The following is a 16,148-nucleotide window of genomic DNA, read 5'->3' on the forward strand; positions in this document are numbered from 1 at the left end:
GCCAGAGGAGTCAGGCAGGAGGAGATCAGGGCTGTCGGAACAGCACACACCGCCGACAGCCCAGCAAGAGGAGAGGCGGACGAAGAGCGGGAACCCCTTGGCCTGCGAGGCAGCCAAAAGGCGCGTCGACTCGAACCTCGTAGCCTCCGAAGAACGTCGGACTACTTCACAGAGACAGCGGCAGCCGAAGTTCGGCAGCACGGCCAGTCACGTAACACGCTTACAGAGCAGTTGCAGGCTCCAGCGAAGATGAGCTGTAGCAGTAGTGTCGCGGGATCTGAGTTCTCCGAGGAGGAGCTGGAGCTGGGCATGCTGGGCCCCGGGGAGGACGAGGAAAGCGACGGCAGCACCAAGGGGCCCTTCCTGGACAGCGAGGGCTCCGCCTGCAGCCCCGGGGAGCTGGAGGAGGGCCAGGCCAAGAAGCGCAGCCGCCCCGTCCGCTCCAAGGCGCGCCGCGTGGCCGCCAACGTGCGCGAACGCAAGCGCATCCTGGACTACAACCAGGCCTTCAACGCCCTGCGCGTGGCCCTGAACCACGACCTGAATGGCAAGCGCCTATCCAAGATCGCCACCTTGCAGAGGGCAATCAACCGCATATCGGCTCTGTCGGTGTTCCTGAGCTCCAACCCCCCGAGCAAGTCCTGCAGCCACCGGGAGTGCCACCGGCCCACGGGGGGGCCCTCGGGGATGGGGGCCTCACGGCTCGACCCTCCCAGGGTTGGCATCCCTCGCGTGGAGCCCCAGAACCACAACGTCCCCTGGCCCACGTCCATGTCTCATCTGATGCAGGGCCAGCAGGGCCCTCGCAGGCTGCCCGCGGAAACGCATCTCTACATGGACGGCATGGGCTCCTCCTGCCCGCCTTCGCCGCACTACCCTTGCTACCCCTCCGAGAGCCAGCTCTACGCCTCGCACGGACACTGTGGGAGCCCCCTGGACCGGCCGCCCAGCCCTGTGAGGTACGCCCAGGTAGTGGGGGAGGGGCTGGGCTACCAGACAGGAGTGTGGGCCTCCTGTGCCCAGGGCTACATGGACACTTTTGCGGAGCCAGGCCCAGCCATGAGTCTGCCCTGGCAGATGAGCTACCTCCAGGATCCAGGTCCACAGCACAGCCTCCCCTTGCTCTGACACACAGGTGGGACCACCAGACACATCCAGCACCGTCGCCAGCGAACTGTCCAATGAACTCAGGGAAAGAAAGACTGATGTGAGGTTCCCGTGTTCCAACTTCTGAAATCAAATCAGTATTATCTCCGGGAACACCAGAGACATTGATCTCAATGTGCTTTTTGCTTTTTGTACATGAATGAAATGGCAATCCAGACTGTAGAATGTTCTATGAAATTGCTGTTAGTGCCTACTTTGATAGAAATCATAAATCCGATGAATGTACCTTTTATCTACCTTAGACTTTCAAATATTCAAGGTTTACACTTTGCCTTTGTGGTTTATCGAGTCAGAATGTGTGAGCACAGGGGAAAGTGCACACAGATTTCAAAGGTGACTTTGAGTTTCTCAGTATCACTCGTCTCTATCATAACATGTCCAAAACCTCAAATGTGGGTCCATGGCATTGTATCATGCAAATCTGTAATGATGATATAGAGTTAATTTACTGTAAATATAAAGGTTTTTTTGACTTCCGAATAAAACGTTTCAAAACGAACACACAATTTCCTTAATTTGTCATCATGTTGTTGATTATCGGCATAGAAATATCAAGAAAACCTTGCATGCCATAAACACGAACAACAAAACGCTTTTGTGTGCCTGGGAAACCCTGTGTGTGAGTGAATGTGTATTTATGTGCATGCACGTCTTTGATTATAGCCCCAAGGGGCTCAACTATCCTGGGTCCCAGATGACAAGGGTCTCTCGGAAGAAAAATGAGTGGGCTTGTCCATTCTTGTCATATTTCCAAGACAAGAAAAAAGCCAAGGTGCTATTAACATGCAGAAAATACATGCAGGACCAACACCGCCTCCTCTGCTCGTGAGAGTGGGCCAAAATCAATGAGGAATGCAGGATGGAGAACGAATGCACTCGTGTGCACTCGCAAGCCAAAGTGTAGGTTTGTTGGTGCATTCGATGGCTTCCCTGTCTAGCTTGTCAAGTGTACGTCTACGACGGTCCTGGGCTCACGACACTCTGGGAAACTATTAGTTGGCTTCGGAACAGAACAAAGCTTTGGGGCGTGAAGTTCAACAACCTCCCTTCCCCCCCTCCTTTCCCCCCAGTCTACCTGCACATGTATCCACAACAGCCTGTCCTCCCCTCCCGAACAGTATGTCATGGAAACTGCTTTAATATTAGACTAAAGGACCACGGCCAAGGACAGATTTATGGAGGCTCAGGAAGGAAGCCCATGCCCCGTCATCAGTGCGGTGAAATCCCCTCGCTGCCGGGCTCCTCCGGCCCCCGCAGGTGGATTGGGGGGGAGGGAGGGGTTCCAGGCTGTTTGAACACCATGGAGGTCTGCCAGGGAGAGGGCCCTGGGCTGGGGCTCAGGGGAGCCTCCGAAGGCCTCGCTGCAGGACTGAGCGGGACTGCAGAGGAACAGGGGGACGGGACGGGGGACGGGGGCGCCAGACGATGGGGAAAAGGAGCGCAGGGGAGCGACAGGGGAAGAGGCGGAGGAAGAGTGGAGGAAGAGCGTGAAGGGGGAGAGTGAACGCTTTCTCCCTCCTCAGACGTGAATCACTGGAAAACCTTGACTCACCAGCCACCCGAGACACACTTGACTGACAGATCGCAGTGACGGCATGTCTCCCAAACCCGCCTTTCGTGGCGACCCGCCAGCCCCCCCTGTACCTACCTACCTGTTTACTTGTATGTGGCGGAGGAAAGTTCACCGTCGGTGCCCTGTGGTAAACCCAAACTCCCTTTGCACAAGGAACAGTTTGTGGACAGTACCTCAGTGAAATCGATTCAAAATCTTTTAGACAAAGTTGATAATCGCACAGGTCTTTTCCAGTTGAAACATTTTGAGAAGATATCCGGACAAAAATGTCTTCTTCTTGCCAAACAGTTGAATTAAAGCCATGTTTTGAACCTGAACAGGAAGCCTACAAAAACATATCAGGCTTTAGTGGCCGACTGTAACATCATACTCACTAGAGGGCAGTGTCCACTCACTGTAATAAGTGGCCTCTTAGGTTTTGGTTAATCAAAACACTTTAATTTCAGATTTATTTTCCAAATCTTAGCTCCAGACCAGGCTTAATCTCTGTCTGGGGATTCAACGGGTGTTGATGCAGAGCCAGAACATTCACAATAAGTTCCTCATGTCCTGACTCATTTGAAGGTTTACTTCACTTTTCAGACATAAACCTATCAACGATGGATCTCTCTCAGGGCTGATCCGCCTGCATGACGCCCTCCTGTCATAACACTTAAAAAAACAAACAACGAGCTGAGAAGCAATGGTGTGTTGTGTACCCGTGGATATGTGTGTGACAGGGATGTGAATCACCCATTCCTTCTGTCACAGGAAAGCAACGACCTGGGTGCACAACGCCGTCTCCTTACTCTCATGACCACGCACGCATGTGCACACGCACCACAAACAGGTCGAACAAATATTAGTGAGAAAGACGTCTGACGTTGGTAATCACTCTATCACTGCGAAGCAAGTGAACCGCCAGAGGACATGAGCAACTTTAGTTTGTTGTCATGACTTCCTGTGACTTGTTTGTACAAACCTATGATTGCATGAAACAAATACCATAGAGCAGTTGCCAAATAAGAGCTTTCTGAGGAACTGATTGTGATTGAAAACAGCGGCTGTCGGTTACGTTGAGTCTAATCGTAGTCCAGTCATTTTATGAAAATAGGTAGGACAAATTGCAAAAGATGCAGGGGTCAGTTAGGGGTCAGATGGCTGAGCGGTTAGGGAGTCGGGCTATTAATCAGAAGGTTGTTGGTTCGATTCATGGCAGTGCCAAATGACGTTGTGTCCTTGGGCAAGGCACTTTACCCTACTTGCCTCGGGGAGAATGTCCCTGTACTTACTGTAAGTCGCTCTGGATAAGAGCGTCTGCTAAATGTCAAATGTAATTTAGGTTTGTGCTAATTTGCATAAATCCCACAACAGATCTCAGCGTTGGGTATAGACAGGTGAAAATGTCTTGTTGAATCTTGTTGACATATAACAGTAAAATTCTTAATTTTAAGGTCAGAATGGATCGTATTTAGGCTACCCATGAGCATTAATACATAGAGGCAGGAAAAAGTACTTTTAAACCAGCCTTTATTATTTACTATTGCAGAGATGGGGTTTGGGGCTGGGATGGGTCGAGTTTTCTTATGGTTGTAGCCTACGCCTTATATTTAGAAGCAGCGTATAGCCCGGTTTTTGAACAAAAAAGTGGCAGATCTTTAAATACCGAGCAGCTAATTTAATGCTCAACACTGGAATAGGGGCTTATTGAAACAGGAATTGAAAGAGGAATTATTTACTGTGTCGTCTCAGTTACACTATCAGGGCTTGGAAATACAGTGACTTGCTAAAGTAGGCAAATGGCTAGTAGAACATAACATTTCATAATAATTTCAGTAAATCAAAAAGCTGCAAGACCCAGTGAAATGTTATATACCAACTTTAGCTAGCATTGCTAACGACATTGGCTAATTCAACTTCGGTAGGCCATCCACAGGATTTGCAAGCTAGCTAAACTTATATATCTCAAATAATTTTGTAGACATAACAATGGATTTTGTAATGTCTTTCTGTTTTCCTATTTGGCGTTTTGTTTTCCTATTTGCCGTTGTGATTTATGATTTGTTGAAGTGTTTTCATATTTGCTGTTTGCTGTTGTGAACTGCAATCAGCGCCACCGTAATTTTGCCACGCATTGACATACTATCAACAACCAAAGTGTGTTACGGCATGCTGTAAGATTGCCTAGCCTACTCGTGTAATGCTTGGTATCATTGTTCCCATAAATGCGGCATATATCACTGCGGGTTAAAATCCGATTTACAAACACAAAGCTCACATTCTGATGGGGTGCGGGTTATAGAAAATGCGGCTTGTTTTCCGAAAAACATGGTACGAATCCAGACTCTTTGCAGGTTCTCCTTCTACGAGAATTTGATGCCAAATTAATTTAAAGATGCTAAGAAAACATGAAATTACATGCCAAAGGGTTTGCAAGCCCCATGTATAATTCCCAGTTGATTATGGAACAGCCCACTAGAAGTGATTTAGTTGTCTAGATTAGCAGTTCCACTGTGGAACACTAGATGCTGACAGAGGACTTTCGAAATCAGTTTGTCACGGGAAGAAACATGCAGGCCAAGTAACCCAAGCAACCAAAAGGTGGCGCCATCACACAAAATGACACTGCCTGCTGCTGGATTACCATCCAAGAGTTGTGGAACTGTGGAGAGGAAGAATCGGATGTCGAGCCAGAGGTTAGGTTTAAGCACCCTGGCACCCGTGTGCGGGGTAGTGCCAGGCAGGCAGCATGGTGCCTCTGTCATGCCCTTCTCTTCGCCCACCACAACTGTTCCACTACCTCAGTGGTCCCTCACACACCATAACTGATGGATGAGGCAGCTGTTGTTCAAGGAGGAGGAGGAGGAGTTCGGGGGGGGGGGGGGGGAGTGCTGCGAGGACAAACCCGAACTCTGTAAAACTCTGTAATCTGTTTCCTAATGAAAGTAGACAGGGATAATCATTCCCCAGGCTGTCCTTCAGCCCTGCTATCCAAGAGCACAAGAACCCCCAGCCAAGATCCAACAACTTCAACTTCCAGCCCCTCCAGGCGCCCGGCCGCACAGAGGGGGGTCCTGTCTTGCTTCTCTTCGCTGAAACGGGAGTGCACGTGTGCGGGTGTGGGCGTGTTATAGGTGGAAGGGCACTCGCCAACAGCCACACCAGCTTGTTTCGACCATCAATCTGTGTGTTATCCTCCTCCGGATCCTCCCTTCCTGTCACACGGTATTGCACAGATCACTCAAGACAGCCGGTCAATAGTCTTACACTCAGTCATGTCATTTCGGGGGGGAGGTGGGGGGGGGGCTAGGGGAGTTTTCTAACATGGCTGACGGCGAGCAAACCTCTGGATGGTTCCATGGTCGGGATGGAGGAAGACGGCAGCAGCTTGAGAGAGTTATGTCTCTCGTGGCGATGGGGGTCGTGTCCTTTGATAATGGGAAATGGTACAAGCTTACCTCGGCCTGATGAGTTACTCTAGGAGGCCGTAACATCTTTGGCCGTGACATGGCCGCTGTGGTAAAAATAGCAGCAGTGCTCAGGTGATCCTGAACGAGGGAGGACGGGTACAGCGACCCAGACCCAGACCTAAACCCAGCCCCAGACCCAGTTGTGATAGATGGTGCACTGGTCCGTGTGTCTCAAATACAGAACCAGGCTTTGCATGCCGAGACCCAAACACCGAGATTTCAAAGACTCCAAAGACCCACAGACCATGACAGAGTTTGTGTAGCTTTGAAACTCGCTCAATTCAGACGTATTTCTCTTTGTTAACAGACAGAAAGGCACAAAGGGGAAATCAATCTTAATGAACACTGGACACCCGGCTTGCCTGTGTCATTCATGGTGACTGTTTACCTTCATCTCAGCTGCCGGCCTGACCTATTCCTAATTCCAGCCGATGTCTTCTTTCATTGCCCATCTCTCTCACTTTATCTACTTTGGTTATGACTCATGTTTGCCAGTGAGTCAGTACAATGACTCAGCCTATCCACTTCCATCTCATTTAGATATCATCTGGCAGTATTTTCTTTGAAGCAGCCCTAACAGCTTCTGCAGAACGTAATAAAACTGGAGGTATATGTGAACTAAGGATTTTTGACTGAGCATCCAATACGAGATGATAATTGTTAGGAGCTGATAAAACCGAATCCGGTAAAGTGACCAGCGCCTTTACGTAAACAATAGAATGGGTGGAGAGTCCTTCTGGACTTCATAGTTTGCGAGGTGTTTTCAGGCTTGACAGAGCACAATTAAGTGCTCATATTGTTCACTCTGCATTCCTGTGTGCCTGTGTGCTGACTTTGGGGCCTCTATTGTTTACCCGTCGACACTGCTCTGAGGACAGATGGCCTCAAATGAAACTTCTATGACAAATGTTGGGGGGGAGGGGGGGGAGGAATGGGATACAAACATCTCCGAAAAGGTCAGCCCACAGACTAGTCAAAAGTCTCACATTTCAAATGCGCAGGAGCGACTGTATGTTTGACTATGAGGTCTTCGGTACTGTAAGTTTCCCATGTTTTGTGAGTACTTTCTTTTATTGCTAGTCATGATTTAGCACATTTCAGGCTCTGCCTAAATGCCATCCTCTAGTGCCCGTAAATCTTTTCTGTTGGAGTCCTTTAGCTAGTGTAGACTCTAGCCCTCCATTCGAAAAGAAACACACAAAGAAACACTGATTGCATCGTTTAAAAGGGGTATAAATTGCTAAATAATTTACTCAAATCTAAAAATCGAACAGCCAATTGTAAGATTCAATTCAGATTCACTGTCCTGCAGCTTAAGACGATACCATGTGCAGGGCGGATGTATCAGAGTTAATACAAGCATTTTTCAACTCCAACATAAACCAGGTATTACATCAAGTTTGTCTTAGACACATCAATGGTTTTTCCATGCACTCCCTGATTTTCAAGGCGGATGATTACTAGATGTAACAGTCTAAGATTTCCCTTTAATTGACAATGGCTAAACTGATTGTTCACTCATCTAAAGAACATTGGAAAATAACTTGATGGCTCGATTTGAAAGAAAATCTATCTTTTTTTTGGGGGTGGGGGGGTGGGGGTCAGCTTGACCACGTGAGTAACCCTAACTTAATTTGCTGTCCATAGAGGAGACAGAGCCACCTCGTTGATCTTTGAGAAGGGACAGGCTCCCCATCACTGCAACCTGCTAATGCAGCTAATAGAGTGGAGCTACCTAATTGTGGAGAGCAAATTGGTCTTCTCTCAAAATGTTATCTGTATGCTAACACTGGGCACTTCTCAGGAATATTAAGCGGCACCTCGTTAGGCGAGTGAACAGGCTTGTTTGGACGGGCATTTTCGGTGGGCGGCTCCTAATTGTTTCATTTTCTCCCCTTCTCGCAGAGTCCTTCTAATAGATTGATTTTTTCCAAGGGGAAATTGGTTCGTAAAAAAAAACATCCATGGGAAAAGTGGAGGTGGAGAGAGAATATCAGAGACGATCGGGGATGAGAGAACACGATGGGGCGAAAAGGAGAGGCGTGGGAAAGGGAGAGCACATACATGCAGACGGGGGGGGAAGGGTGTGACGCAGAGACAACGGAGAGAGGTTGAAGGAAAGGGGGTGGGGAGTGAGGAGGGGGAGTGTTAGTGAGTGGTCAGTAGACAAGTGTATCTGCAGCAGGAGCTTGCTGGCTCACAACACATTGACTTTCACATCTCATATATTATCGTATTTCCAATCTAATTTTTCCTCAGAGTAATGCGGTTAAAATATGAAAGTCTCCCATCTCTGTGGGCAAATGTAATCTCCGTCTGTTCAAGGGTTTAACCAGCTCAAGGTCACATCGAAGCATCACTGATGCATGAGATCAGCGGAGCATAGGACCTTAATTTGGCCATGCCAAAATAATGTATATTATCACATACACAAAGCTCACTCAAATGAGTCTCCTTAGGGAAAGTCGGAAGAAAAGAATATGCTGTAATTGAGAAATGAAAAGAATAGGAATCAGTCATAGATAAAGCTGAATTATATGCCAGACTGATTTTCCTGTGTGTTCTCGTGTGTCTGTGCAGCCACGATACACAATTTAATCAATTCCAGTCAGAAAAACTGAAAGAAACGCAAAAAGGCAATTACAGTGGGAGAAAGAAAAAAAAATTATAAGGAGAAAGAATTGAAACTGGGCTGTCAGAAAAAAGATGAATTTGTTTTGGTGTATTAGGTAATCCAGACAGCCAGCCTGTATTCATAAATTAGGTTAAAAAAAGAAATGTTTTGGTTTTTTGGTTGAAAATACATACACTGAGTGAAACATATTCTTTGATAAAGCCGTAGCCGTAGAACCATCCACGTAGAAGTAAACTGAAGAGCAGTAACACGTTTTGAAAAACAAGATGCCATGTCATGTCTCAAAACCGACCCGTTCAATTGAGCAATGCCTTTCCCACTTTGACTTTTGACGCTCCAAACTTCAGAGCCGACATGTGTTTCTAACATGTCAAATCATTTCAAACAGTAGGATGAATGACTCACCATTACTCACTACTTACTCACCACTGAATAATAAATGTTAAGGCCTCAAAGTACATAATTTATCGCTCCTATCTACAGTTGAGGGCTATAACCCATTGTCCCGGAAGCACAGTGGATGGTTATTAAATGCCCATGTCTCTTTAAGTTACTGAATGACTAGATGATGTTGCTTCCCAGGGAGACAGTCCAGCTTCAATGCACTACACATGAAATTCGATTCTCATCTCATCTCTTTCTTTACAGCCCCCGTTGTGCTGTAATTCTCGTGGAAGGTGCACCGATACATGCCAAGCTTTTGCTTGATTGATGCCATTCAAACACCACAAGCTTGTCCTCATCCATAGACCAGTCAATCGTGCTGGAGGGTAAATAAATAGCTTGACTAAAACCTCAATCATTTTTTTAAAGGCAACCTATTCCATTATCGTACACGTTTGAACACCTGTGCATATTCTTGCCGGGTTTTCTGCAGCATGTAATGATGAACATAATCATCTGCAGTGCCTTAACTTATTTAACATCCAACTTCTGGGTACCTCATAAGGCTGCAGGGGCCTCATCGCCCTCATCCCTTGGATCATTGTGAGTCAGGTGGCTGAGCGGTTCGGGCTAGTAATCTGAAGGTTGCCAGTTCGATTCCCGGCCGTGCCAAATGACGTTGTGTCCTTGGGCAAGGCACTTCACCCTACTTGCCTCGGGGGAATGTCCCTGTACTTACTGTAAGTTGCTCTGGATAAGAACGTCTGCTAAATGTAAATGTATCATTGTGAGTCACATAGCGTTTGGTAAGATATACCGTTGCCCTTTGAGATGACTTTTGCACACACATCATTTCCAGTGGGTGGATTGATAAGGCTGAGAGAAACAATTAACACCACCTAGCTAGGCAGGTTAATGTGGGATGTCTGGAGTAAAACAAGGCCAATTATTCAGTGGAGGTCATAGGGCACGGGGGCTAATGATCAGTGAATATATTACATATTTCATTTACACAAAGTCATGAAGCCACAAACTCATTTTTAGAGCAATTTAACATGGATGGCAACGGTACAGTTTCAGGAAAGTGATCCTTCACATTTTGAGATTGTTTTCATAAATATCGATATCTGGCTCACTTTAAATGATACTAAAAAAGACCCATCTACTTAGTATACGAACCACTGCAAAACAACAGCAAGCAAAGGCAAACTCAATTCATTTTTCTCGGCAGAAAGGTTTACTTTTAGCTACGCTAGTGTTAATTCAATCTTTATGAGTTAAGGCAAAGTAAACCACGGTAATGAGCAACATTAAGCTCCCCCCAGAGAATAGATTATACCCGAGAATATAACAGGGTCAGAAAGTCTAGAACGATGAAGAATGTTATCAAGCGCTGTTGACTTAATTAAACAACTCTTAAAATAGGACATTAACATTGAGAACACCAGCAAAGTTTCACAGAGTTTCTAAAGATGTAGTGAAGCAGCTTTGGGGAAGTTTCTCATTCAAATAAAAGGAAATAAACGATATTGCATCCTATAGCGTTGAAGTTAAAATGTTTGACTCTATTGTCATTGTTACAGTTCAGAGTACTAGCATATCTAAATGAAATGTATATGATTGATCAACTATCCATCGATGATATGAGATGAGCCCCCCAAAAAACGAGTTTCACCATGTAGGGCAGTGCTGCTGCCACCCTCCACCGTCCCCTTCTTCCCCATGCTGTCTGTCTGTTCTATCCACCAGGGGGATCATATCTCTATTGCTCCCTGCCTCATATGTCATGTATGTATGTGTTGCATCGAGGAGGCAGGGAGCGCTTCCCTTAGGTCATCCACTCCGCCAAAGTTACGGTAAATCTACATGTCCATGTCATGTAACAATACTTTAAATGCTTAAATCTAATACGTGGTTGTCTTGACTGAAATTGTTCTTACTTTCTTCGTGTTGCTCTATATTGTTTTTTTCCACACAAGATCAGCCCAAAGAGGTTTTCGTTACAGTATGTATACCATATGGTCATGCGATTGAAAGAACCTCAACACCTGAGTTTTTGAAAGCACCCACAGTGTGAAAGCATTGGTAAATTGGGCAGTAAAAAATTGATTGTTTCGGTCTTGGTTGTGCTAGTGTGTAAAATAACTTCAAGCATTTTAAATTTGTGTTTACTCTATGCATTTTGTGTCAAAGTAACAAGAAATCTGTTACAAGAATTGTATAGCCAACACAGACGGATGTTGTGCTAACTGTGTCAAGAGATTAGGAAACTTGTTACGTAAAAGTATTGAAAAAATTGTCATAGAGATTGTAAAATACTGTAGTACTGTCAACAAAGAACAAAGAAAAATTGGGTAAAACCCTCTGGTGTGCTGGATCCAGCCTTGAAAAAACTTTACATCTATGTCACCCCAGGCCAATTCCATTATCTGTAGGAGATTTACCCTGGTATATGGGTTTCGATCATAGACCTTCCACCACCATGCAGAGAAAAACTCTTCAATTGGGTTGAGAAAAGGGCTGTATGGTGGAAGGCAAACATTTACAGTGAAAAATGCTGGTTGATGTTGAACTATTCTTGTATACGGACACCACAGTGAAAGCTGACATTGTCCCAAACCACCATTAGAAAAAAGTGTGAACAATTTTGAGTCAGTGTTTTACAGATGACAACTGTGTTGTAATTGTGTTTACTGTTTGCCGCCTGTGTTTACCATTTTGCAGCACAAGTGCTGTGCATCACAGTGCAAAATGTGTTTCGTGAATGAGAATGTGTTTAGAGTTTTGCCAAAAGTGTCTGATTTGACAAATTGGTTTAGCTCACTGAACATTTGATTCAGAGAATGGGGTTTAGTGTTTTAGCAATCGTGAAAAACAATAACATAGTAAAAGAGGTAGGTAATCACATATCAATCACCATGGCAATGGGTAGATAAATCCCACTTGTCTGAAGAGGATAATCCTGTGAACAGCACCAGTGTTTAATTATTGATGATCCACTTTGAATCATCTTTCCTTACTTGCTTGAATGAAAAATGTCTCTTTAAAAGGATGCTGTTCAATATGTGAAACTGATGGAAAAAAGGAAACAATATGCTGAATTGGAAATATGTTATCAAACATGTCATAGGTTTTCACCTTGTAAATATTGTATTGATACAGCCCAGGATTGTATCGTGATATGTTTGTATTTGTTTGTAAGTATCTATTGGAGCCGTGTATATGTTGTTTTGGTTCATTATTATTTATGAACAATAATGAAATATTCTTTATTATTTATCAGTTTCGGTATGTTGTTTTTGTTCATATAATACCCTCTAATGCCGATCTGCCTTACACCTGGTGGCCCCATACCTTGTTGTAGTTTGCTGGATTATATCGATTTGATTGTACACAAGGTATGCCGGGAGGTGTGGATGACTAGTGTGCTTGGTAGTACAGACACGTTTCAACCATGCCTGTACATGCATACATGTTTTGAGGTCATAAATGCATTTGAAGTACTCAGGCTGTCAGTGGCACAAGGATATCCTTTGTATTTGCTATTCCAACATACATATTTTGAATGCAGTATGGTGTTACATTTCATGTTTTTAAGATAGAACAACCACACCATCATGAACAAATGATATACATGGAACACACGGGCCGAGTTTTGGTTAAGATATCATTTTTATCAATTGGAGCATATATCTCTAAGGTCTCTCATGTCTGTAGAAAAACCTTCCGCATTACTCTCCAGAAAGGAGCGGAGGAGAGAAGCCAGTGTTTAGGAGGACAGGGAGCGTTGAAAAATAATAGCACCTGTCACATGACACACTGAGTAAGGGGGGCCACACCCGAATTACAAAGCGCTTCAGAGAAATACCTTTTTAATAAACTCGCCTTCCCACGTAATCATATCTGCTTTCTGGAACGCAGTCTGTGGACTGGAGATATTTACCACTGGGGGAAAGCATTAATGTGGAATTGAGTTTGCATGCAGCCCGAGTGAAAGCTTCTCCTTGGGCCTTTCTTTGTGCACGGACAGCCGGGCCGGGGTTGGCAAGCTGGGAGTCGCCTGTTTATGGAGGCTGCTGTGTTAGAGCCTGTCCATTAGCAGACATGTTGTGTTCTCAGACAGTGGCACTTGAGAGCGGACAGCTCCGCTCGCGTGGAAATTGGACTTCCTTTTGTTGTGCCACGTCCTTATTTTAATCATGCCAGGGACAAAGGGAGAGGACAGATTTCCAGGAAATAAAACTTCTACTGCAAATCCATCTAGCGTGCTGCTTGTTCTTTCATCTGCATGGAGCGCAATGAATGTGCCTTTTTTATGGAACCAATCAACTGCATTTTACAGTGCCCCCCTAATTTCATTCATCTTGCACAATCATTCACCAGAATTTTTTTATGAAAAGGTTGTTGTTTATATTGGGACCACAATATCGTTTTTATAGGCACAAATTTCAGATGCCTTATCCATGAGGATGAATTCAACCTATTACGTAACTAGGGACTTTCTTTTATTCAAACCATGGTCTCCAGTTTCATATGTTGTACTAAACATCTACGTCTTCAGTAATAAACCTGGGCCTTCTGGGATTTCCATTTGTCTTGTGACAGATCATCAATCTGTCAGCAAGAACTCAAGATTATCAGAGGGGCGCGAAGTGACTTGTGATGAATGGTGGAAGTTACAGAAGCGTCTATTAATGACAATCATTAACAGAGCATGGTGGTGTGGATGCCGTGCAATTAAATACTCGTCTCTAGCGCTTGTAAATGGACAACACCGGAAGGTTCCCTCAACTGGGATTGTGTACCCTGTTTACACTGCACTGTATCAAGATATACAGAGAAGAGACATGCAAACGGTGTTATTGTTATGACATATTGTAAACACAGAGGCCCCGTTTGTGTTCGAATCCAAAGGAATCACCCCTGGTGGTGGCTCATTCAGGACACTACGTGGCTTTGTAAGGGAGAAGGCTAGGAAGGCTAGGAGAGATAAGTGCAGCGAGGCAAGTTGAAGGGACTTCAAGCTTCACTGTTCCCATAGAGATACGGGGTTCTGTTCCATTTTGGGAGCTGTTCCTTGGAGACCAGAGAGAAGCTGGCAGTGGGTGTGATATTGGTTGATATGGTTGTTCCATCCCACATACAGCTCCAATCATATCAAGGAGATTGTACAGCCATGGGAGATTGTATGGTATATATGTTCAGTTACAAAGATGCACATTGAAACAGCAGTGAGAAGGCTATGGAGAGATCTAGATTTAAATGTGTTTTGTTTTCATTTTGGTTTTGCCAACATATTTGACTGTGTTCACACCAACACCATCTCTCAGCAATGTTGCAAATGGATGAACTATTTAAACCAACTGTAAATGTACACACAAAAATAATTTGATAGTAGATGGAAAAGACAGGAAAGGGATTAAGATGGTTAATTACTTGCCTATTCATTTCAGATTAAGGTAGTGAGATGGATTATTCTAAAATGGATTATTCTGTTTAGTGTTAACTTTAGACCAAAGGTGTGAGTATAAAAAAAGGATGTTGTTTATTAATTATTTGTGAAAGAAGGCAGACTACTTATTTCACAGCAGCTTTTTAAGAAGGCTTTCTGATTTGGCCTCTGAACAGTTCTTTGCCTGACAAACTCAGCTTTGACTGCATGTCAACATCAGGCAGAGACCTGCACAACATCCATCATTCCCCCTGACAGATATGACAGAACCAAAGGTGGAGGCTAAGGGGTGTGTATGTGTGTGTGTGTGTGTGTGTGTGTGTGAGAGCAAGTGAAGAGGGGGGGGTTGGGGGTTGGGACAGCAATTAAGCAAAGCCAAGCGCACAGGGAAGAAAGGATGAAAGCATTTCCTCCTCCTTAACATTTCACATGGGTGAGTGACTGCCAAGATACCGTGAATGAGCACTCATCACCACAAACTGTGGGCCCCTGCAGATATAACCCTCATCTCGACTTGCAAGCAAGGCCATCGTATCTTCACAGAAGCGAGGGAACAGAACAGTCATCAGGCCACTTAAATGGACCAACTATGTGTCTCTAAAATGTCCTTTCTTCCATCAAATGTGTCGGAATGATGCAGTTTAATGTCGGATTAATGGAATTGCCATTACGGAGTATAGAAACGTACCTCCCCATCTATTACTCGGGCCCAACAAAGTAATTGAAATGAAAGAGGATAGATTCCATGGCCTCACATCATAGACTGATTTAGCGACAGCTATAAAACCGTCTAAAGCTATAAAAACAGACCTTTTCATTTCTGAATCGTTCATGTTGTCCCTGTTTCACTCATCTGTTCGTTTCCTCCCTTTCCTCCCATAGTTCCCGACTCTTCGAGAATCCACTGTGACCTGAACAAGGCACTATAGCTGTGACAGCCACGTCAGGATCAACTGAGCAACAGCCAAACAGACAAACAAACATAGGCTCCACCAGTCAAAGCACAGGAAATGAGTTTTGTGTATTTCTGCCGTTTTCTCAGAGACCTTTATGAGATATTGTCCCTCAGGAAACCCACCACCCGTCATTCTAACACAGTAGTTCAGGACGAAACAGCAATAAAATCCAATCTCCTGATTGAAAACAACAGCGACGAAATGAATCATCAGTCAACAGGGCCAGCGCTGCGCTCGGAGTCAGGTAAGTGTTGTTGTGGGTGCTGGGCCGTGTTAGCACGCGTGTTACGGCGTTTCCACGGCTCATCTCATCAGCTGTAGATCATCTCAACCGCTCTCTCGTGACCCGGCTCGTAAATCAGATGCTGATCCAGGAGATGGAGAGTGCCGGAAGGAGACGTCTTCACTTCAGCATGAGCCTTCACCTAGCGTCACTGCTGCAGGCTTACTGGAGACCTCTGAAGCGATTCCTCCTCAGACTTCCACGGTGACTAACTAACCAGTAGTTTTTTCCTTCAGAAATAAAGCCTGA

General features: G+C 45.1%; 1 protein-coding gene across 1 annotated transcript; it reads left to right on the plus strand.

Annotated features, from left to right (window-relative positions):
- bhlha9 (basic helix-loop-helix family, member a9) lies at positions 1–1,448 on the plus strand. Its single transcript, XM_047043284.1, has one exon. It carries the CDS (start codon positions 250–252, stop codon positions 1,126–1,128), a length of 879 nt encoding a protein of 292 aa, XP_046899240.1. The 5' UTR covers positions 1–249; the 3' UTR covers positions 1,129–1,448.
- The last annotated feature ends 14,700 nt before the right edge of the window (positions 1,449–16,148 follow it).

The sequence above is a fragment of the Hypomesus transpacificus genome, chromosome 20 (genome assembly GCF_021917145.1).
Source record: "Hypomesus transpacificus isolate Combined female chromosome 20, fHypTra1, whole genome shotgun sequence".
NCBI classification, from domain to species: Eukaryota; Metazoa; Chordata; class Actinopteri; order Osmeriformes; family Osmeridae; genus Hypomesus; species Hypomesus transpacificus.

What these genes read in the sequence shown, in the direction of transcription:
- bhlha9 (XM_047043284.1), top strand. Translation starts at nt 250, where the DNA reads ATGAGCTGTAGCAGTAGTGTCGCGGGATCTGAGTTCTCCGAGGAGGAG.